We start from the raw sequence: 23,681 nt of genomic DNA, 5'->3' as shown, positions 1-23,681 counted from the left end.
ATATTTATACAAACATACGTGATATATACATACAAACACATACATTCATACACATAAACATACATGTAAATACAAATGCCTATACACATATACACATAAACACACTATACATACTACATGTACATATATAAACAAACTATATATAACCATATATATATATGTTTAGTATATATAAATATATGTGTATATACATATGTACAAACATGTTTTATATATATGTAATATATATGGAGAGAGAGAAGGAGAAACACGAAAATAACAAATACACCATAAACCACACAACCATGCATACACACAAGCATACAGATGCACACACTTACACATACATATTCATGTATTTCATACATACATGTACAAACAGACACAAACACATTCTCTACATGAGAATTCTACACATCAGACCTCTTAAAGGCTGTGCTACCTACCTTACCTCACAGCAATAACATGTGAATGTCCTTCACTCAAATCCACTACCAGTATTGGCTTTTATGTTTGCACTGAATATTAATAATCATAGCCTCCTGAATGTGGATGCTATGACTTACGACTCCTGAGTCAGCACCTGTTCATGTACCAGTTGATGTGTTCTGTTTATTGTTGAGAAGTGCCTTTTCACATCCTTCCCCCGATTTTAATCAAATCGGAAGCGTTTGTGTTTGATTGACTTCCGCTCACATTCTGTGTGTTACTCCCCTGGCATGAGGATGGATGGCTATACTTCCTCTCACCCATGATAGACTGTGATTACACACCAAGATTCTTAGGTTGATGCATTTGTATTTACCTATTTTGCTTTTTATATCTGTGTTTTTGAAATATTGTCACCCATATTTATCACCGGTACCCTCTTGGGAAGCGTGTCATGTGTTTTCTGCTAATAGCCTTGTAGTCTCAAATGCTACATCCAGGTCTTCAGGCCATGCTGAGATCCTGAGGTGGGGGGATGTGTGCCAGATTTCATCCTTCTGCATATTGAAACTCAGTGTTCCCAGTACCATTTACTGAAGAGGCAATCCTTCCTAAAGCACTGTTTTTGGCAGTACTACAGAGAATCTTTTGGCTGCAGATGTGTGGGTTTGTTCCTGCATTCTCCTTGATGTTCCAAAGGTCTCAGTGTCTGGTTTTAACCTTCTGAAAAGCTGTTGCTCCGACTCTGTCAAGGCCATGAATCATAAGACCAAGGTATTATAATAACTCTGGCTTGGTTCTTCGAAGGCTTCTCGGGCTTTTTGAAGCCCGTTAGACTTCCATATGAATTTAAAATGGTCTTTTCTATTTCTGTGAATAGTACCATGAATATCTTAATGGAAATTGCAATTGAATATGTAAATCACCCTGTACAATAAGAACACATTAGCTAAAACTTTTTAATAGCAAAAAGAGTTTGTGTGTTTGTATGAGTGTGTGCGTGTGTGTGTGTGTGTGTGTGTGTGTGTGTGTAACTTATCTGTATCTTGTATTCTTTATGATAGAGGGAACATCTACATCCTTGGTTACATTTATTCCCAAGAATTATTATAACCACTCTCCCTCCCTCCCTCCATCTATCCCTCTAACTTCTACACATTAGAACTTGTATGACTGTACTGGCACACCTGACACTGATGATAAATCCCCTTGCTGTTCGTGTTGGAAACGATTTTTGCTCATTTCTGAAGATTAAAATTTTGGATGTGTCAATCATTTATGCCCTAACCTGTAATGTTTCTTCTGATAAATCTGTGCTTACCCTAATTCAGTTCTCTACATAATATCATGCAGTTCATTTTATTCTTTTTTTTCTAGGATATTGAGTATATTACATTTAAGAGAGGACATATTATTGTCAAATATATTCTGGGTCCTTCAGATCCTACACATAAATATCTCAGAAATCAGGAAAATTCAAGTTTTGATTTTGCTCCTTTTCCCAGATCACTTTCCGTGTCTTGACCATGGGAAATTGCATAATTTGAAAACTTGTTCATCTATTTCTGCCGCATTAGTCTCACTAGTCTTAGATGCTTTCTTGTTCTTTTCATTTTTTTAATGGTTTTTCTTTTTTTATGATAAATCTTTTTAATTTTTTCTCAAATCATAATTAATTCACACAGGGGTATAAACACAGAAAGGCAGGATGTGAGGAAGGGAATGACACTGGAGTGTGGGTGTTCAGGGGGAATACAGATATCATCAGAACCAGGTATTGGCTGGGTGAAGGTTCAGGGGACAGGTCACTATGACTCTGCCTATGACTCACTTGTCCTTATCTAAGTTGGTATTGTCTGCCAAGGCTACCTATTTACAAGGTCTATGACTACTCAGGCTTATAAACTTCCACAAAAGCTGCCTATTGACATTAGCTTATAGCCATCTATTTGAATATTTTTCCACTGAGACCCAAGACTTGGTGTTTGTATACATGTATGACAGGCCTATTGCTGATTTTAGGCCTATGGCTGATTTTAGGCCTTCAGTGTGTAATCAGGGCTGCCCCTGACATCTCCTTCCTTCTCTAAGTATAGAAGGGCTGTGGCAATTCTAAACTTGCGATGGCGGGGATAGAGGCCTGACCTCCAGTATTTGAAGGGGACCTTGTAATGGCTCCAGTCCCCCTGTCGTTGTCCAGTGAGGCAGGAGAGCCATACCCATCCCGATGTCTTTTTCCTGGAGAGGGGATACTTTTGACATCAACCCCTATGCAGTCAAGTTTGTCCCTCAGGGAACCCAGATAGATATTTTTATCTTTTATTGATATTCCCTTGCAGTGCTTAGCCTCGCAGCCTAAGCAAGAATTCAGATCGCCTGACAGACGGGGTTCTGGGTGGCCCCTCTCTGCTTGGTCTAGGGGCAGAAGTCCCCCCTTTTAGGTTGGGTGGAGATGGGTTTTGGGAACACCCTGTATAAAGTAACAACCTCATCTTGAGTCTCGTGATCCTCCATAGCTAACTTATGATAATATATCTGAGTAGGTTTTGCTACCAAATTATTTATCTGTTGTATCACAGAGTTAGTCTGCCTATTTGAGAGCCAGGGACCAGCAGAAAAAAAGCAAAAAGAACCCAAATAATGGTCCCAAGATGGAAGGAAATAGGATTGACAACCTTGGAGAGGCTACAAATCAATTCTTGTACCAGCATTCATCTGTCTCTTTCTCTCTCTGATTTTTCTTAGGGCCTTCACTACCTGTTTCATGTTCTCTTTAACCCTCCTTGTCTTGTCTATGTAAAGGCAACCTTCTTCTTTGAGGGTTGTACACGGACAAGAGCTGTATACAGTCTTTTCTATTGTACTAGAGTAAATCAAGTCCAATAAGGATCTTTGTGATTTTAGGAGGTCTCTTCAGACGGTGAAACGAGGGATTTCTTCAGATTCGTGATGTCAATCTCTAGCTGTTTGATATTCTTGTCAGTGGCCCTTCAAAGATCTGAGTAGTATAAGTTCGGAGGCCAGCATCTGGATTAGAACTTCTAACCGCAGACATCATGGGTGATTCATTTTTACCTGGAAAGGAAAAAGAAGGGGATTCTCAGGGAGATTTCTCTTCCCTGGATGTAAATTGTTATTCATCGTATTTATGGTTGGGCCTGGCTTTGTAGGGGTATCTATTTTTTTCCATTAATCTTTTTGGTAGCCGGTTAGCTGTGCCTTCTGTGGTATCAGACAGACATATCAGTCCTCGGCCCCATAAGGGAACTGGGTCTGGACCATTCCCTTTAAGGTCCTTCCCCATATCTGTGGCAAAGTTTTGTTGGTCTTGGTGGTGCCAGAGGCAGTCAGCAGCAGATTTGCCATGAGCTTTCAGCTTTAGAGAGATAAAAGTGAACAAGGCATGATGGAGAGTATTTCAGGGGGACTCCTTCTTGGGGGGTACCATTCCCCCTTTTTTGTTTTCAAAGCCAATTTTTCAGAGTTCTTGTAAAATCAGGGCAGAAGCGCCAACAGTCACTCCTTCCACACTCAGAGAGTCATGAAGACCCTATTTAAGGATATATAAATCTATGTTAATAATCTTTTGTCAAAGGACTGTTATAGCACCACTGACAACTAATCAGACTATGTAATATATCGATTAGTAATAGCTTCTTCTACTTTTTGTGAGATTACCTTTCTTTTGTCAATTAATTGTTGAGGAAAATTAGGGTTTACCTCTCTCTTGAGAATATTGAACAGAGACTTAAATTCTTTTATGGAGTGCTTAAAATAGGATCTTAGCCAATTAACAACTCCTAGAAACTTTTGAAATTAATTTAAAATAAGTAAACTCTCTCCCTCTCTTTTTTTTTTTTAGACCCTTTATCTGTGTGGTTTTAAGGTTTTTCCATGTAGCTCTGGCTGTCCCAGAACTCATTCTGTAGACCAGGCTAGCCTAAAATCCTCAAGGACCCAGTTGCCTCTGCCTCCCAAGTGTGGGGTTGTGACACCACTGGTTTTCATTTGTTTTGTTTGTTTGTTTGTTGTCATTTTCTAAAACCATAGTTTCCATCTGATGGAACATTTAAGAAGTCCTGTCCTTAAGATATTCTTTCTTCTGCTTGACCAACTCTGTAGGTGAGGGACTTGCTGCTGTCATGGATTTGACTTGGTCAGTTCTTCAGTCCAAAGTTAGTACTTCTTGAAAACAATCTCTTTTTTCCTCGTTGAGTTTCTCACTGGACTGTGCTGTTTTTATAAATTCTTCACATGTTCTTGCATTTCACAGACTTTTGATCTAATCAGTTTTTAAATGCTCTTTTAGACATTAACTTAATTTTCTTTTTTTCGTTTTGTTTTGTTTATTTGCTGGTAAAATGTTTTATATGCCCTTTGGGGTAGTACATGTCCTTGCATTTTATACTATTCGCTTTGATATTTGTTCATCTGTCAGATAAGCTGATTAATTTACAGTAGTTTCACAGTAAATAACCTTCTCCTAAAGATGTGTTTTAGGGTATGGATTTGGTTTCAGTTGGATGTCATGATACAGTCTCTGTATAGCATCTATGATTGGAGTTGATGATATTACCAGTGGTGCATACAACAGTGTCTTAGTTAGGGTTTTACTGCTGTGAACAGTCACCATAACCAAGGGAACTCTTATAAAGACAACATTTAATTGGGCCTGGCTTACGGGTTCAGAGGTTCAGTCCATTATCATCAAGGCAGGAGCATGGCAGTGTCCAGGCAGGCATGATGCAGGAGGAGCTGAGAATTCTACATCTCTATCTGAAGGCCACTAGGAAAAGACGGGCTCCCACATGGTTAGGAGGAGGGTCTTAAAGCCCTTGCCCACAGTGATACACCTACTCCTACAAGGCCACGCCTCCAAATAGTGCCATTCCCTGGGCCAAGCATATTCAAACTACCACAAGCAGTAATTCAGAGGATCGTGCACTTTTAAAAACCATGAAGAGTGGGATCATACAATTGTGGGAATGGAAACACCCTTTTGATAGGAGCTTACAGTGTACACAGAGTATTCTTGTGATAGGAGCTTACAGTGCACATGTCTGTTTCTATAGGCTAGTGTGGATATAGCCACTCTAGTATGTCAGGCAGGTATGCTGAAGCTAAGACAGGGAGCAATCTATTCTTCAGAGACTGGGCAAGGGTGACTCCAGCTGCCCTCATACATGTGTGCTGTAGTTTGAAAGGGTAAGAATCCAGCAGAGTAGAATGCTGCCCTGGCATAATATGTATGTCAGCCTTCAAAGTATGTTGGGGTCAGGGATCCTCTAAATGTCTCTGGGTTCTATGCACGTCAAGTGCCTGTCAGTTTGTAAGTCATGAAAAAAATTGAGTCAACGCAGCACACAAGGAGACATTGAACATTGGTGTTTGTGGGGACATTGGTGGCTTTGGTCTCTCATGGTACTCTCCAGCTACAGCCTGTAGAGGAAAATGGAGTCGATGGAGCATAGGAAAGAGCAGATAGCTGTACAGTGACCTGTACTGAATCACTGGGCTATGCTCTGAGAATACCAGCATGTACTTACAGAGTCCAAGATGCCTTTAACATCTCCTGCTAACAAAACTTCACAGGAGCACCAATGTGCACATGGTCTGTCATTCAGAAGAGTATCCCATGTGGGACATGACTGTATTTCCTTTAAGCAAAAGTAGTTACCGTGGGCAGAGTTGGACCGGAAAATTAAATTTCACAAGAATAATTATGGATCTGTGTAGCGGAATTGATTAAAATAATAAAAGCAAGAAGCCAATCACTGGACAAGAAGGAGGCGGGACTTCCAGGTCCGGGAGAGGAAGAGGGAACACAGGAGAAAGGACGCTCCTTTTGGACTGTGGGAGCAGGGAGACAGGCTGTAGGACGCCAAGGGCTCTCAGTTCCGGTGGCAGATTCATCAAGTTCCACCACCGGAAGATTTCTAACTTAGAATAGTTGATAGATTTGGGATGCTAGGTTCTGTGCCCAGCAATTGTGTTATCTGTTGATTCTAAACTAAGATTGTCTGGTGTCTTCCTTCACACGGCATTTCAACTAAGCTCCAAGGAAAGGTATCCAAGGCAGAAGTGTGGGTTTTCAAGAGTGCACTCCAGCTAGCCATGGAAATTTGGCAAGTGGTGAGCAGGTTGAAAGCAACCAGCCACCGGGTGGAGAGAGGGATTTCAGAGCTCTGGAGAGGGAGAGCCAGCCTTGATGGGACAGGCTTTGGCAAAAGGAAAAGCATGCAGTCTCGGGATCGATCGATCGGTACTGGGCTGGGAACAGACCGAGGCCACCAGGTGGTGCCTAGCTGGTGATAGCTTGGATTTTGTTTTGTTTTGTTTTGTTTTTGTTTTTGTTTTTGTTTTTGTTTTTGTTTTTGTTTTTGTTTTTTGATATTACATGCCACAGATATGTATGAAAATAATTTGAAGTTAAATGATGTAAAAAAAAAATACGGAGATTAGTTTGTATACTACATTCACGCTATGCCTGGAAATTACATTTTGTCAAAAAGAAAACTATTACTTGCTGGCATGAATATGAGGAAGACAGAGTAAGAGGTGTTGCAGTGTTCTAGACAGCTGAGAATATAAAATTCAAATAAAAAGAGTTCCAGACAAATAATAAAAATATTTGGGAGGAATATTAAATGTGAAACTATTTTTGGATATCTACTTGGGAACAAATGTGTACGTTTCCCTCAGATTCTTGGGTCAAAGCCTAAATCCTCAATGGATGGTATTTGTAAGGTTTCTGGGGAAGAACTGACTCCAGTATATGAAGGGGGCTCATAAAGGGAATTATTGCCCTGATAGTCAAAAGCAAACAAACAACAACAATTAAACAGACGTATGAATCTCTCACTGTATGAAGTCATTACAACAGCTATGGACAAACCAGGAAGAGTGCCCTCAGTAGACACCAGGTCTGTGGCTGCATTAACTCAGAATCTTATGGTCCTTAGAGCTGTGAAAAAAATATCATTATACTCCAGCCTGAACTCTCAATGTATCTCCTGAAGAAATTGAATGGTTCGATGTACTTTTGGAATAAGAATATACTTGATATTTTTTCTTATTTTGTTTTTGTGATTAAAGAACCCGACCTGAACAGCCTAAGGACAGAAGGGTTTACTCTGGCTCATAGTATTCATGGCAGCTTGTGCCTATGAAACTTTGACAGAATATCATGGTTGTGTGAGTGAAGGAGAGATTCTTCGTAATTGTAGACAGGAAGCAGAGGCAGGAAGATGGCAAGAACCAGGTGTCTCTAACTTCCTTCTATGAGAGATCTACTTCTTCATAGTAGGATGTACCTCGTCAAGTTTCCAGCATCTCCCAATTAGGGTCCAATACATGAAACTTTGTAGAGGTTACTTCGTATCCAAGCCTGTAACAACAGGAACTAGAAATACACAGTATCTTGAGGATTTAAAATGTTATTTAAAACAATGAGATTAGACCAACAAATCAGGCAAAGAGATTGCCATTGAGCAAAATATGGGAGGGAGGGATGTACATTAGTGTAGAATGTGGTCCCCTAACAAATAGAGCAGGTATTGGGGGGCTGACTCTGACTCTGTTGCCTCCCTTTGGGTCCCTTTCTCCTAGCTGGGCTTCTTTGTCTTGCCTCATTGGGAGAGGATGCACTTAGTCCTGCTGAGGCTTGATGTGCCAGGACTGAGGTGGTGGTGGGGATGGGCATTCCCTTCCCAGGAACCTTTATTAATCACACAACTCTGAAACTCTGAAAGAAAAATATTTGGAGAGTTATACTGTTCCAGTATACTATTTTCAACCTTTTTATATTTTGAAGCATATTTTTTATTCTGTCACGTATTTAGCTATAAATTTCACTATAAATTTCAGAATTAGGTACTGCATGTAACGTGTTTGTTTGTTTGTTTGTTTGTTTGTTTGTTTGTTTTGAGACAGGGGTTCTCTGTGTAATCCTGGCTGTCCTGGAACTCACTCTGTAGACCAGGCTGGCCTTGAACTCAGAAATCCTCCCACCTCTGCCTCCCAAGTGCTGGGATTAAAGGCGTGTGCCACTACTGCCCGGCTGCATGTAATGTTTACTTCACATGTTTGGAATATGCAATAAGTAGACCTTTTGAACATAATCGTATTTTGAAAAGAGGTTTTTATATCAGAATAAAATACCAAAGCAACACTCGTGTCATGTAAACTGGGTATACATGTTCATCTATACCAAAACATGTTTATGAATATACCACCTTATCAGAGGCCCAACAGCTTAACACTAGGAGAAAACACATGTTTCAAGACAGTCCTACATAGAGCAGGTGCCCTTTGCACAGCATACATGTAGACAAAACATCCAACACATATAAGAAAAAAAAGGGGGGGGAATTTTTTTTTCAAAAAGAATAAGATACTGTTATGCTAAACTGAAAGTTTCAGTTCTTACTCTCAAGTAGTTAATAGCATCAGTCAGTCAGTCAGGACCTGTTTGCCTCAGAGAGAGAGAGAGAGAGAGGCTTATCTAAATCTATTGATCTTGTATCTCCTTTAGAATCCCCATAGGATGGTGCTTTGTCTTTTTCTCCCCCTACCCTTGACTTATTTACATATTTGCAGCTCCCTTTCCTCCTTTACTCCAACTCCCACCCTCCCACTCCTCCCAGCTAGGAGAAAAGGGTTCCAAAGAGAGGCAACAGAGTCAGAGAAAGTCCCCTTCTATTTGTTAGAGGACCCACATGGAGACCATGCTGCACATCTGCTACATATATGGAGGGGGCTAGGTCCAGCCCATGCACACTCTTTAGTTGGTGGTTCCGTCTCTGGGAGCTCCCAACAAAGGGTCAAATTTAGTTGACTCTGTTGGTCCTCTTATGGTGTCCTTGACCCCTCTGCCCCGCTCAATCCTTCCTCCCACTCTTCCACAAGACTCCCAGAGCTCTGTGTGATGTTTGGCTGTGGGTCTCTGTATCTGTTTCCATCCGCTGCTGGATGAAGCCCCTCAGAGGACAGTTATGCTAGGCTCCTGTCTGCAGGCCTAGAGTGTCATTAATAGTGTCATTCTGTGTGAGGAAGGTACACTCCACCAGATGGCATTTGATGGACTATTAATGGATTTGCCTCTTTTTCGGGATTTTTTTTCTAGGCACCGAGAATATTGCTTATGTTAATATTTTTTGAGAATTTGTGTGCCCCTAAAATGTGTGCACGTATGCATATAATAAGAATCGATAAAAGAAGATGCCGTGAATTTGAAAGAGAGCAAGGAGGAGTGTATGAGAGAGAACAGAGGGAGGAAAGGGAGGGGAGAAATTGTGTGATTATATTGCAGTCTCAAAACTAAAAGAAAAAGAAGCTGGGGATTTTACAGCCAATAAATTAAGTCATCTGGTTGAAATGACTACAATAGAGTTGTCTTCAAAGGTACTGTTTGTCCTTCAAGCAATAATTAAAGAAAAACTTAGCTCTATTAGAGCCATTAAATAAGACACGTATCAGCAAATGGATGGCTAAATGTCATCCCTTGCTATCTCTCCAAAGTCAACATCATTCAGTCATTTAGCCTGAGGTCAGTGGACAAGCAAACAGCAGTCTGTGTCTTCCTTGTGCCAAGCTAGCAAGCTCTTGGATCTTCCCAACACACACTGGAGCTTCTGCCTATCTCTGCTTCTACTACAGCCAGTTTCTCTCCACAGGTCTGCCTGCATTCCTCCTACCCCATATAAAAGTGCTGGGGTTTCACACACTAAGTAATGCTGTCCTGATAACTCTTTATCAAGGGACACTTTACCATCATCTCTAGATGTCCTTCCTGGATTATTTCATAAGGATCTGAAAACTCCGCATTGGAATTAACTATTTTCATTTGCCCTTCGCTCCCTGGCATTCTGTATGCAGAGCAGGCAGAGGTTCGTCTGTACTGTTCATGACTGAGCTTTCAGTGTTTGGCGTTGGTGGGATGCTTCATAAATATAAGCCTAACTAAGGAGCAAATAGGATATTCATTATTTTCCTTTTTAAAACTTACATATTGTGCCTCAGAATAGATAACAGCCAGGGACAAACATAACAGCTTACTCCAGAGGCCCCCAGTGGATTCCAGGTCCAGTAAAGATACAGCATATTTGTTATATATTATTTATAATTGTTATTGCACTTTTCAAAATCTTGAAAAAGGGGCCCATTTTTCACTGGATTTATGAAAAATAGATATATGAGAAACATTTGCAGTAAGGAGTGATTCTTACTTATTACATGAAAAAAAAATGAATGATATGAATAAACTTTCCCTTTTCAAGAAAATAATAGTCACTAACTACTTCTAGATTTAAAAAGACACAGCATTAAATTAAACAGAACACAAAGTACTCTGGTGAAAGGAAGCTAGGACTAGGAGCCTCACTGGACTCCTACATTTTTATTTATAAATAAAATTCCTTTTAACCTTTGATAAAGTTGTAGCTTACTAACACCACAAAAGAATGATACGATTACAGTCACACAGTATTCACAGATCCCACCCTCACTAATATAGAGTACAGTCACTTCTGCATATTAAGGGATTCATGGGCTGGACTGTGAGATAATTTAGTGGGTAAAGGAGCTACCAACAAGTCTGATGAGTGAAATCAGGTACCCAGGACTCACTTGTTGGAAGGAAAGAATTCATTCATAAAACTTATCCTCTGGCCTCCACACTCATGCCTTGTCACTTGTGACCATAAATATATATTTATATATAATATATATCAGTATACAATATATTATTATATAAATATATATTTATATTTATTTATAATATATAAATACATATTTATATATTATATTAATTTATATAACATATATAAATAAGTGTATGTGAATATATTATAATAATATAATATATAAATATATATACATATATATGATTCAATACCCTGAGATGGCAGTGTAGCTCAGTGGTAAAGTGTTTAGCAGGCAGAGTTCCCTGAGTTCTATTCCCAGTAGTACAAACAAAGATTCATTATTGATCAAGTCTTAATGGTTTACACAGAATCCCTGTTTCAGAATCTATATTCTTGGAATTTTGAAAACCTTTCTTTTTCTAGAAAAAGAACAGCAAATAACAGGGAAAAAAGCCCAGCTACAAACTAATGAACAAACAAAAAGGGTTTGGGGACAGGGACAACAGAGCAAGTGGCAAAAAAAGAATGTCAATTCTTCAGTAATAGGAAGCACTTTCCAAGTTCTGTCATTGAGTAAAGTAACCTTTATAAGATTTGCTTTAGTTGATGTCATAAAATTTAGAATTGTGTATTATATTAAAATAGAATGTTTGTGAAGTTTTCCATATACTTTTCTGTATATGTTTCATCTTCTTTATATATGGCATAGCATTTACCTGAAGGAACAATGCCTGGGCCACGAAGAGCTAACCACGTTGTTACGTTAGTTTGCTCATTGTGAGGGTGTAAGAGCAGAACCTGGGCTTATTGCTAAAATGCTATTTGCCACTATACCGGAAATAAGTTCAAGGAAAGAACGTGGCACAGTCATCCCCATATGGCAAACATTTCAAAAAGAGCCAGTGGAGCTTGCCAATGGTTTCCACTGGGAATGGGGCTAAGTGAGTGAGCTGGAAGTGTGTGAAGTATGTCAACCTGAGAAGGCGGAAGGATGCAAGATGTAGACATGGAAGATGGTTAGAGAGATGAGTCAGAGAATAACGGCATTGGTCCTCTCTGAGATGTGGGGCAATGAAAGTAATGGGTTCTTTTTATTACTGTTACATTTATTCATTTGTGTATATAGTGGGTAGTATGATCATCCACATTCTATAGTATATATAGAATGGTCAGAGGACACATCATATAGTATGCATAGAATTGACTACTGCAAGAGTCAGTTATCTTCTTGCACTGTGTGCCTCCTATGGAGTGTAGTCTATCCTGGCAGGTACCTTGACACACTGAGCCATCTTGCTGGCCCAGCAGCAGACTCTTGTTGGTTTCATAAATGAGGCAGATGCAGAAGAACATGAATCACAGAGGGGAACTGGCCATGCATGAGGCAGATTAGATAGAATCTTGTAATGCAGGCTATGGTTGTTGATCACAAAATGGAATGTAGCTATACAGATGTCCAGTCTGGGAGCATGTTGTCCGGCAGGAGTTTCTAGCCATGGCTATCCTGTGGCAGTTTAGAAGGATGTTGCACATTCTAGTCATATAACATGTCAGATAGGTTGACCAGCCAAAAGAAATAGCTTACCTGTCCACATGGATTGTGTACTGAACCATGATTGCCTGGTATACTTATTATATTACCAAAGTCCAGTGAGCACTACTTTCTTGTGAACTCTAAGGCACAGTATGGACTATTTGGTAACTTGCCAAGGCACAGCCTGATCAGTAACAGACAGTAGCTTAGAGACAGGCTGTGTCTGACAGACAGATACAGTTTGTCTCAGCCTGAGGACAGTCCCCTCTCCATAGAGTAAGATCAGAGAAGTCCCTTGACATCTTTCACAAGTTATATAGATAACGTTTAATATATTTCTTTACATTTAAGACATACGGTGCCTAAAAATACAATAGTTAAGTTTACTGACTTATATAAATTAACTTTTATCATTATTGTACCCCCAGCCCTCCCCCACATACACAAAATGTCTTTTACTGTCAGAAAGTACAGGTACATGTCAGAAAATGCCAGGTTCAATATAGAATACTTTATTCAATCTCTTGGCATCAGGCCATATTTGATTTCCTTAACACCAATAGTTTGAACATTCTATAACTAGTTTGTAATTGAATTATGTTTTCTTCTCTGAAGGCAACTGATCGAGAGGGAGACCCGATCACATATGCCATCGAGAATGGAGACCCTCAGCGAGTTTTTAATCTTTCGGAAACGTAAGTTGCAAGGGAATGATTTATACTTGATCGCCCCCCCGTTAATGTCAAACAACATGCTGTTAGCAAGAGGACAGACTTTCAGCTGTTTGTAGTTTTATTTTCCATTTTTTTCTATGAATGTTAATGAGCTCTGAGGGTAATTCTAAACTCAAAAACCTTTCCCCGGAGACTATTTGTTTATCTTAAACAATTGCAGGAAGTAAAATCCACCGAGGTGGAAAAATTTCACTCACAGGCAAATCCTGGGACTAATTAGATGCCTGTAAAGTTGTCAGCTCCTCATAGTGACTAGGGCATTCGTTTAAAGAGTACAGCATAGCTCATCCATTTGAAGGGAGGCTTGGCAACCAGGTTTGTTACGTCATATCTAAGATGCAATAAAATCAAAACACCATTTTGACCTTTCTGTTCTCAACATATCAGAGATGCTCAAGTCACCAGAGATGACATTTGAGAAAACGGTTAATGTCCAGACATCACTTTCTTCTACTCTGTACCTTGATGACAGTGAGGTTGGTGGACTTTCTAAAGAGTAGAATAATGTTCTGCATCTGTTGCCAGTGTCCTCTCTCACTGAATGAAAGCAGTGTTAACTTAGTTACAATAGGATAGCCACGGCCTCTGTCTCTAGAACATGTGGTTCTTAATCAAGTGGGTCATGTGTGGGTCTATTAATCTTACAACAAAACAATCTAACACAGAATAGAACTTTATGAGAAAAAGTCAAACTACTTCAGAAAGCCATAGGTAGACAGTTAACAGTTTCTCCCACTTCACTGGATTTAAAAGATGGATACCTTATCTCTACTTAACAATAGAAAGTCTTAGCTATTTGACATTTCCTCAGCAGATACGTTGAAATCATAAATTGGACACAGTTTGTAATTGCCATTAAAAATGTAACCATGTAAAAGGCTGTTTACTGAAACTGTGGTAGTGCTAAGGTCACAATCTATACCAAGACTGGGAGAGAATTACAAATCCAGAAACACCCTAGCACTTAGCAAAGAGGGCTAGAATCCATCCTACCAAGAGTTATCCTCTCAGCTAGTGAGTTTTGGATACAGTGAGAAAGAATGAAGTCTAATCTTCACACCATTCTTAAAAATTAATTGAAAATGGGTTTCAGATCAAAGCACAAAAAGTAAGACTTCAGAACTCTTAGAAGAAAAATTTTACCCTATGAATTAGGCAATGTGCTGTCTACATATATAGCACAAAATTCCCAAAGGGAGTATACTGAAACTCTTCTACAAATTTAAAAAATATGTCTCAAGAGGCACCATCTATTGAAATGAAAGGCCATCTACAAAATTATATTAAATACTTTAAGTAATGTATATGATAATAATCATATATGAAAAATACATACAAACTCAAAAGGAAAAAGAGAAAGAACCTGACAAAAATAAACAAAGATTTGAAGAGACACTCTTCTCCCCACTTTAATCGCTCATTCTCCCCCCATGTGTGTACGTGTGTGTGTGTGTGTGTGTGTTTGCGCACGCACACACGTGCACACGCGTACATGCGCATAAGTGATAGATGGTAGTCAATGAGCACATGAAAATATAGCAAATACAAATTAAAGCTATAAAGATGTAGGAGGATTTCTCATCCAGTTAAAAAGTATATGAAGAGCAAGCAAGAGCCAGAACATGGAGACGCTGGTGTCCTCACAGGTTGCTACATAGAATATATGCTTTAGAAAGCTGGGAATTTTCTCCACATGTTAGAAATAACATATCCATGTCAGTTATCTCCAGGTATACTCAGCAGAACTAAAGTCATACCATTGTGTTAAATATGAAAATAATCGTCATTGCAAACATATATATGGACAGAATAGAAACAGCTCACATATTCCTCCACAAATGAGTGAGCAGTGTTGTTAATCTACACAATGGGTTATTATTCATAGATAAAAGGGAATGAACAGCTGGGACACAATTCAGAACAGACATACTTTGAAAACACATTTCTAAGTGATATATGCCAGTAATTGATCCAAAATTATCAAATACTTCTATTACCATTTTTTAAGTACACCAAGTAGACACATACATGGAGGCGAGCACACACACAGAGACATACAGACACACAGACACAAATACACACTGTCATAGAGACACATATAGACACACATACACACACACATAGACACACACAAACACACAGAGACACAGATACAGACACACACAGACACACTTACATAGACATACACACAGAGACACACACAGACAAACACACAGAGACACAGATGCACATACACATAGACACACAGACACACACAGATACACAGACACACACAGACAGACACACATACATATAGACACACAGACAGACACACACAAACACAGACACACATACACACACACACACACAGAGGACTCCTGGGGTGGGAATCAGGAAATGACGAGAGTGAACAGGATCCATGTAGTATGACTCCTTTTGTCTCTCTATTTAGCAGATGTATTTAGAGTCTGCCCCCCTTTTGCTTTGTACGTCTACAAATGCTACACTATACACACAGACAATGAAGTGTTTACTCTTTCATTAGTGTGTATTTGAGTTAAATTTATCCCTTTTGGTTATCGACACTGTGGTGACTATAGATATGTATCCAAATACATGAGTTGGGGCTTGTTTGCTTTGACTGTATACACACAAGTGTGATTGCTAGGACATACTATAACTCAGTCTCTTAATTATTTGAGAAATTACTAAGTGCTTTCATCAGGGTCTGAATCAATATTATATCCTCAGCACCAAATTATAGGTTTCCGAATCATTTTGCATCCTCGCTAGCATTATAGGTGGAGTCTAATCTCCCCCTTAATCCTGCCAACAATGAATTTTCTTCTTTGATTATAACCATCAGTAGGTGTGAAGTAATAGTTCTGTGTGGCCTTGATTTGCATGTCCTGCATGAATCAGTAATGAAGTCGAACACCTCCATGATCCTTATTCTCTGGATACTTTCCTTGGGAAACCGTCGGCTCAGAACCTTTGTTACTTAACTGGGTTCCCTCTTGCTTAGTTATGTGAGCCCCTTAGAGTTCTGAAGCCACATGCTTGCTAGAAATAGAATGTCAAAGCATTTTCTTCTTCTTTATCACCTTCCTGCTTCATTGATGGTGCTTTCTGATGCAAAATTTTATACTTTTAATAAAGTCCACTATAATTACTGTACCTTTGCTTTGTGTATATCTGGTATCTTCTCCAAAAATGCCATTGCTGAATCTAAGTCATAAATATTGTCCCTGATGCTGGCATAGGAGGCTCCTTTAGCTTTATTTCCTACAATTATAAAATTAATACATTTGGGTTAATCATTGAATACCTTTAAGGAGTATCCTTCAAATCTATTGTACAGAGTTCAGTTTTCATACAACCACTGGTTTACAATACATTTGCCTGTTGAGTGGTTTTGATACCGTTTTTGAAACTCTCCTGTAGACATAACAACTCATTCTGGAGACTCCGTTTTGTTCATTGGATATTCCAGTCTTCTTTGTGATGCCCAGACTGTCCTATAAACTGTGTGCTGGGTTCTTCTCCTAGGACCATGAGGCTCAGTTGTGCTTTGTGTCTGGTGTCAGGTGCTTTCTGACTTTCGGTCATTTTTAAAAACGCCTGATGCTTTTCTTCCTTATATGAGTTCTGAGTTCAAGCAAGTGATGTGCTGAATACCATCCCTTAGGGCAGCCAGCAAGCTTTAGATAAGACAGCTACAATCCATTGTGAAGAGATAAAGGTGTATACATAAGTAGTCTAGAGCATAACTTCTCTTTACCCTCTCAAGACCAACAGTTCTCAACCTTCCTAATGCTGTTAATTAAAACTTTTTAATACAGCTCTTCACATTGTGGTGATCTCCAACCATAAAATTATCTCCTTTATTACTTCATAAATATAATTTTGCTACTGCTAGGAATTGTAAAGTGAAGATCTGATATGCAGAATTATCAGATATGCAACCCCTGTGAATGGATCATTTGAACCCCAAAGAGGTCGTACTCACAAATTGAGAACCGTTGTTCAAGCCCAATATGAGCCAGGGAGATGAGAAGAAAGATAAAACCATAATCATAATGCTCTCCCATTCTTGTTAACTTACCTTTTTCTCTTTTGCGTCTTCATTTGGATTCTGTAAATGTTTGAGTATTTGTCATAGCCCCATCCAACTTGAGTCTGACTCTGGCTGCATGAAGCTTTGATGATTTATGGGAGAGGTACCCTCTTGGTATTGCCTCCTTCACCACACGGACTGCCTTCAACTTCTGAACGGTGTTTTCAGTTCTGGGAAACTCAATTAGCACTATGAATAGGGTCATCAGAATCAATGCTCATATACCATACAAAGATATTTATTTATTTATTTATTTATTATTTATTTATTTATTTATTTATTTATTTTTGCACTCCCAGTGTGGATGGTGTTTCCTGGCATCGTGACCTCCACCAGCAGTTAGTGGGAGTGTTCGCCCTTGCTAGATTTATCATGAGAGGTGTTCATGTTTTCCATGGATACATCCTTCCGCTCTGAATACTCAAAGACACTATCTACCTTTCATTCCCCTTGCCAAGTGTCAAGCATCCCCCCACCATCATCATCTGCCTCCACCATTGAGTCAGAAGGCATATAGCACTGGTGCATCTCTCTTGTGATTTATAAAGAGAAAGAGAGAGAGAGAGAGAGAGAGAGAGAGAGAGAGAGAGAGAAAGGATGGAAGAAAGGAAGAAGGAAGGAAGAAAGAAAAGAAAGAAAGAAAGAAAGAAGGAAGGAAGGAAGGAAGGAAGGAAGGAAGGAAGGAAGGAAGGCAGGCCAGGAAAATGGTGGAGGCGCGGTATAGGGAGGGAGTGGGGGTAGGGGAGAGGGAGGGGGTGCCTCTGTGGGCCCATGCTGAGGCATCCCTTCCCCCTTAAGTACCATCCATAAGACAGATATAGAAATAGAGTTTATTTAGGGCATGGAGAGGGGAGTTAAGGGGGTAGTGGACGCAGAGGAAGGCAGAGAGAGAGAGAGAGAGAGAGAGAGAGAGAGAGAGAGAGAGGAGAGAGAGAGAGAGAGACAGAGAGAGAGAGACAGAGAGAGAGAGACAGAGAGAGAGACAGAGAGAGAGACAGAGAGACAGAGAGAGAGAGAGAGAGAGACAGAGACAGAGAGAGAGAGAGAGAGAGAGAGAGAGAGAGAGAGAGAATATGGGAGTAGAGGCTGGCCATGAGCACCATGAGAGAGAAGGGGAGATGAGGAGAGAGAAGGGACAGAGGGAAAAGAGTAAGAAGAACAAGAAAGAGAGAGGAGGGGGCAAGCAGCCTCTTCTATACTGAGTCAGGCACCGTCTTGCTGTTGCCAGGTAACTGTGGGGAGGAGCCTAGAAAAAATGCCAACATTGTCTACCATCATATAAATACGAAAAAAAAAGTTATTTATGCAAAAGCTGGCCCAAGACAGAAAGTCTAGTCACTTACTAAGTTCATGCCCAAGGAAAGTTACAGAGAAGGAATAGGAAGTTTAACCACCTAACACAGAACGAGACCAGAAACAATTCATTTTTCTCTCTATTGAACCTGGCTAGCTTGACAGACTTCCCATTTCTTAAGTTGTTTCTAAGTACGTTTGAAAAGCCAAAACTGCCTTCCTTTTCTCTTTGAGTGTTATGACCGGATGAGATTCTCTGAAACATCTGCAGTGTGCAGCGTTGATACAAACCTGAGTATTGTCAATGTGCTCTGGAGGTAGTTTCCAGTTATTTTGACTAAACAGTTTTCAGTCAGTGTTCTGCAGTGCTGCCTTATACTCTGAGAGCTTCCAAAGTCCGTATCATCAAAAAGAATTCAACCAAATGAGTTAGCGCATCCCCGACTCCATTTGTGCCTTTGACTGTGGTCACTGCCCCTTGTAATGGGTATCATATAAATTCCAGCCTCTGAATTAAAGCACTTAAGTCAAAACAGAGCCTGTTTATCAGTCAAAAGCAAACTAAGTTTTTCCACTTGATTAATATCTCAATGTTTTATAGAATTAAGGTAAACACTCTTTATAGTGGGCGCTTGGTTAAAAGACCATTTGCAACATCTAATGTAAAACCCCAAAACACATGTTGACCATATTTTGAAGTCTAATTTGTTAAAAATATTACATGGGAGAGAAGTATACAGAGGAGACATTTATTCTGGGTAATAAAGGGGTACGATTAATTAATTCTAAGAATGAGAATATGTTCAAGTATTGTTTGTAACTTACTATGCATATTTTGAGAATCACTCTAAATTTCAAAAAAATAAGAATATCATATAATTTCTACTATGTCCACAAGCATTTATTTATAATTATTAAATGAGCAAATGAGCCCTAATTATAATCTATTATAAAGAATGTAAACTATACAGTATAATTCCTTCTTACAAGACAGTTGTAAACAAATATGTTTATGAAAATAACAAGAAATATTAATAATTTTTTACATAGACTACAGATTTAATATAGTCTTTGAGTTATCTGATTTTGCATGAGTTCTATTATTGGGAAGGGCAAAGGAAAATGAGCTTTATCGTAGAACTTGTCAAAGGGAAAGAAAGCCTTCCACCTCCGGCATGAGCAGGTTGCAATGAATGGGAAAGCAGTGTGTTCTCTTTATAAAGGACAACCTCTTGACTGAGAATTACGGTGTTGCTTGGAAACAAAAGAGCATTTGTTTTGAAATGGTGACACACGAGGCAGGCATCTTTCTCCCAAGAATGAATTAGGCGTGGTGATTTCATTTTGCTTGATTTTTCCACTAGAATGTGGAGAATCGTCGCTGCGATGCCATCCAGGTTTACAGTTTCCTGTTATTGCTAAGCATCTCAACAGCTCTCAAGTGCCGTTGCGAGTCTCAACATGAGGCCTAGAATCCCAGTTCAATACTCAGTTTATGACTATAGAGAGTGGATAAAAAAAAAAAAAACAATCAAAAATAGCTCTTCCCAATAGACTGCCCCCTTCTGCTCTAGACATGTATAAGAGAAAACGCGCAATTTTTATTAGTGAGCGGGAATGGCAACCAATGGGAGACGGGGACGAGCTAAGGTAAGGGGCGAACAAGAGTGAAGGGGAGAGGTGGAAGTGGGAAAGGGGAATGGAAGGAGGAAGATGGGGGTGGAGATGGGGGAGGGGGAGGAGAGGAAAGAACAGATCTTCAGGGATCATTGTATCCAATTCAGAAAAAAAAAAAGAAAGAAAGTTAACACCGTTTTTTGTTTCTTTCTGCCTCTAGCACAGGGATTCTCAGCCTAGGGAAGGCTCTAGACCGAGAGAGCACGGACCGCTACATCCTTATTGTCACAGCCTCAGACGGCAGGCCGGATGGAGTAAGTGTTACCACAGGGGCGGGGAAGCTAAAGAGTCCCTTACTCCTACATCTCTAAAACATGCGTTACAACCTTAATGGCTTTATTCACCTAGAACGAAACACTCCTTTCTCAAAGGCCTTTCTTAACAGATGTACCCATACTCTGGAACTGCCCTGGTACCTCCGCCTTTGACTTGAGGAAAGGACCCTGGCGATCATACTCTGACTATTTGTGCAACTCACAGGGAACCTGACCTGAGATTTTTCTCTATTGTGCATCTCACTGGGTCAGTCAGAAGCAGCATCAGGGTGCATTCTGAGGCTTTCTGGGTTGGAATATCCTCCACTGAGCACAACTTTGGCAGAGACAGTAGGGTAGCAGGTTGTATGCATAAATACATGTAAGTGCATGGGAAATTAGGTCATTTGAGGCATAGGATTGACCATGGATTACTCGGGATCTAACAAAACTTGGATGATATCCACCCCCCCCCTTAAGCTGCCCATAACTTTAGAGAGGTAAATTCCATTTCCCACTTTCTCTAGCTGTACTCATCAGTCTTAAGAATAAATACATTGATTTCATTATTCCATAATTATTTTCATTTGCTTGCTTTGTTTCTTTCCTTTCTTCTAAACTTAGGTGTTTGAACCTAGAGCCTGGGCTGAGCCTCTACCACAGATCACAACCACAAGAGTCTGGAATTAAAACTTGTTTGTCTATGTTCTTTCAGTTGACTTTGGTCTCAGCTTCCAAATCTGTATTTCAAGGCCTTGTAGTGTGTCCGGCATTGGCATTAATTTTTACACTATTCTTTTGTTTTTGTTTCTATTTTATGTGTGTGTGTGTGTGTGTGTGTGTGTGTGTGTAAAGCAAAAGTCAACCTCAGGCCTTGGCTCAGGAGACAAAGTCTCTCACTGGGAACTAGGATTTCAGATTAAGATGGCTGACCAGTGAGCCACAAGGGTCTGTCTGTCTCAGTACCCCTAGCACAGGGGTACCAAGACGCAAACATACAAGCTTATAGCACCATGCTCAGCTTTTTATATGGGTTCCTCATGCTTACAACACATAGAGTTCACACACAAAGTCACCTCCACAGCCCTTGGTTCTGGCTCCTTTAGTCAGCTGCTTATGTGTCAGCTCAACCAAGTTGCTAGAAACAGTTCTGAACCCATGAGATAAATACATGAAGGTCGGCCAGTTCAACAGTGATTTAACCTAGTTTCCTTGAAATGATTACTTTTGCTCTATATGGCTCTTAGGATGAGAATGTGTTTCTAACATTTACATCCAGGGTATTGCTGAGAAAAATTTGCCAAGATGAAAACATGTCAAATTAATATTTAATATCATAACCTTCATAAAAAATAAAACTAGAGATGATTGGTCATAAAAAGCCTCCCCTAAAAACAACTTGGACTTTTAAAAGAGTTTAATAAGTATTATGCAGGAAATAAAACGTACAGTTCAAAGACTATGAGGTAAACGGAAGACTAGAGGAAAACAGCGGAAGATTGATTTTATGCACAGACCATGTCTGATTTGTAACGCGCCAGTGTTACATGAAGGTGCCGGAGTCAGAGTCTCTAGAAGAAACCTGGAACTTGACTAATGATTAGACATTACTGAGTCTCCTGACCAGCTAATAGCTGAGAGGGGGTACACAGGAAAAGAAGGAGGAGTTATTTCAATAACTATTTAAAGGGTATAATTAAAGTGAAGTGACATTCAGGTACAGAACATTCGGATACAGGAAGGAGCAAAGGATACACATAGCCCTGGGGTAAGTCACATTGTCAGTTGGAAATTAACAGCCATGGATATTTAAGGTCTAGCCTTAAAAATAAAACGCTTTAGACAAGGGAAGAGATGAAGAATAGCTAGCATCTTCAGTGTCTGGACCATGCACTGTCTGCTAAGCATGGTGCCGCTTATTCATTTTATATATGTGTGTGTGTGTGAATGTGTGTGTGTGTGTGTGTGTGTATGTATGTATGTATGTATGTATGTATAAATAAATAAATAATAGATACCGAGGGTTGTGCACATGAGCACAGATCCTGAGGAGTCCAGAAAAGAGCACCAGATACTCTGGTGCTAAAATTACAAAGTAACAGGCAGGGCTGAACTGTCCTATGCAGACGCTGGCGCTTAAGTCAGGACCTTGCCAAGAGCAACAAATGTTTTAAACTGCTGAGACTTCTATCCAGAACTTGGAAGTACGTTTTTACTGGAGCCTGAACAGCCAGTACCTGAAAAACAAATGATACAATATATCCTAATGTATTCTGTGGGCTTAATAACACTTTTCTTAAAGTTTTTAACTTAAATCTTTTGCGCAGCCATAATTTAAAAATTTTTTAAATTAATAATCATTAAATTTAAAATAAATAATAAACATGATCCAGGGTTAGTTAGGTTTTAATTAAATAAGAAATAAGTTAAAATTAATTTGTGTGAAATAAATTGCCAGAGCAAGGGCTTTTGTTGTTGTTGTTGTTTGTTTTGTTTCATTTTGTTTGTCTTTTTTTATTAAAATTTCCTGTCTCCTTGAATAGTGACGGTAAAACAGAAACTACTCACACTGTATTTCTTGTTGTTAATTTTGAAGAGGCTGTTCTTGAAATTTAATTTGACTTTCTTCTAATTTTTCTTTTCTGCCTTCATTCAGAGTAATTAAAAACCTTAGGAAGCTACCTATAGTTTGTTATTATAAATATGTAGATTTCATTAACCATCACAGGCATAAGTCATCTCACATATTAATAATTATATCCATTTAGAGTCCCTGCTTATTTATGAGCTTGCCAAAGTGTAGCTAGAATGGGTTTTGGTGGAAAGCCTTGTGTGTGTTGGTATTTATGCAGTTACACCTTATGGCGTGTGATTCCAGTAACAGCTTTGTCAGTCCTCAGACCTTGCTTCTGTTTCCCTTTGAAGGGTTTTACAATTACTCTGTCCTTTAAAGAAATGTTTATATAACATTTCTTAATTCTGAACTGAGCCTGGTCCAACAAAACCAAACTAAAACAAAACTTGATTTGAATATCTGGGCAA

General features: G+C 39.4%; 1 protein-coding gene across 1 annotated transcript in view; it reads left to right on the top strand.

Moving 5' to 3' along the window:
- The window catches only part of Pcdh15 (protocadherin related 15), a 537,968-nt gene that overhangs the window by 285,240 nt on the left and 229,047 nt on the right, over window positions 1-23,681 (top strand). The window contains exons 14-15 of the mRNA XM_028773900.1: window positions 13,201-13,280; window positions 20,546-20,639. Coding sequence (XP_028629733.1) covers window positions 13,201-13,280; window positions 20,546-20,639 — 174 coding nt within the window. The remainder of the gene's footprint in view (window positions 1-13,200; window positions 13,281-20,545; window positions 20,640-23,681) is intronic.

Source organism: Grammomys surdaster, unplaced genomic scaffold (genome assembly GCF_004785775.1).
Source record: "Grammomys surdaster isolate TR1022 unplaced genomic scaffold, NIH_TR_1.0 237, whole genome shotgun sequence".
NCBI classification, from domain to species: Eukaryota; Metazoa; Chordata; class Mammalia; order Rodentia; family Muridae; genus Grammomys; species Grammomys surdaster.
Note: the sequence above shows the minus strand (reverse complement) of the source record. Positions and strands in the feature narration are given on the sequence as shown.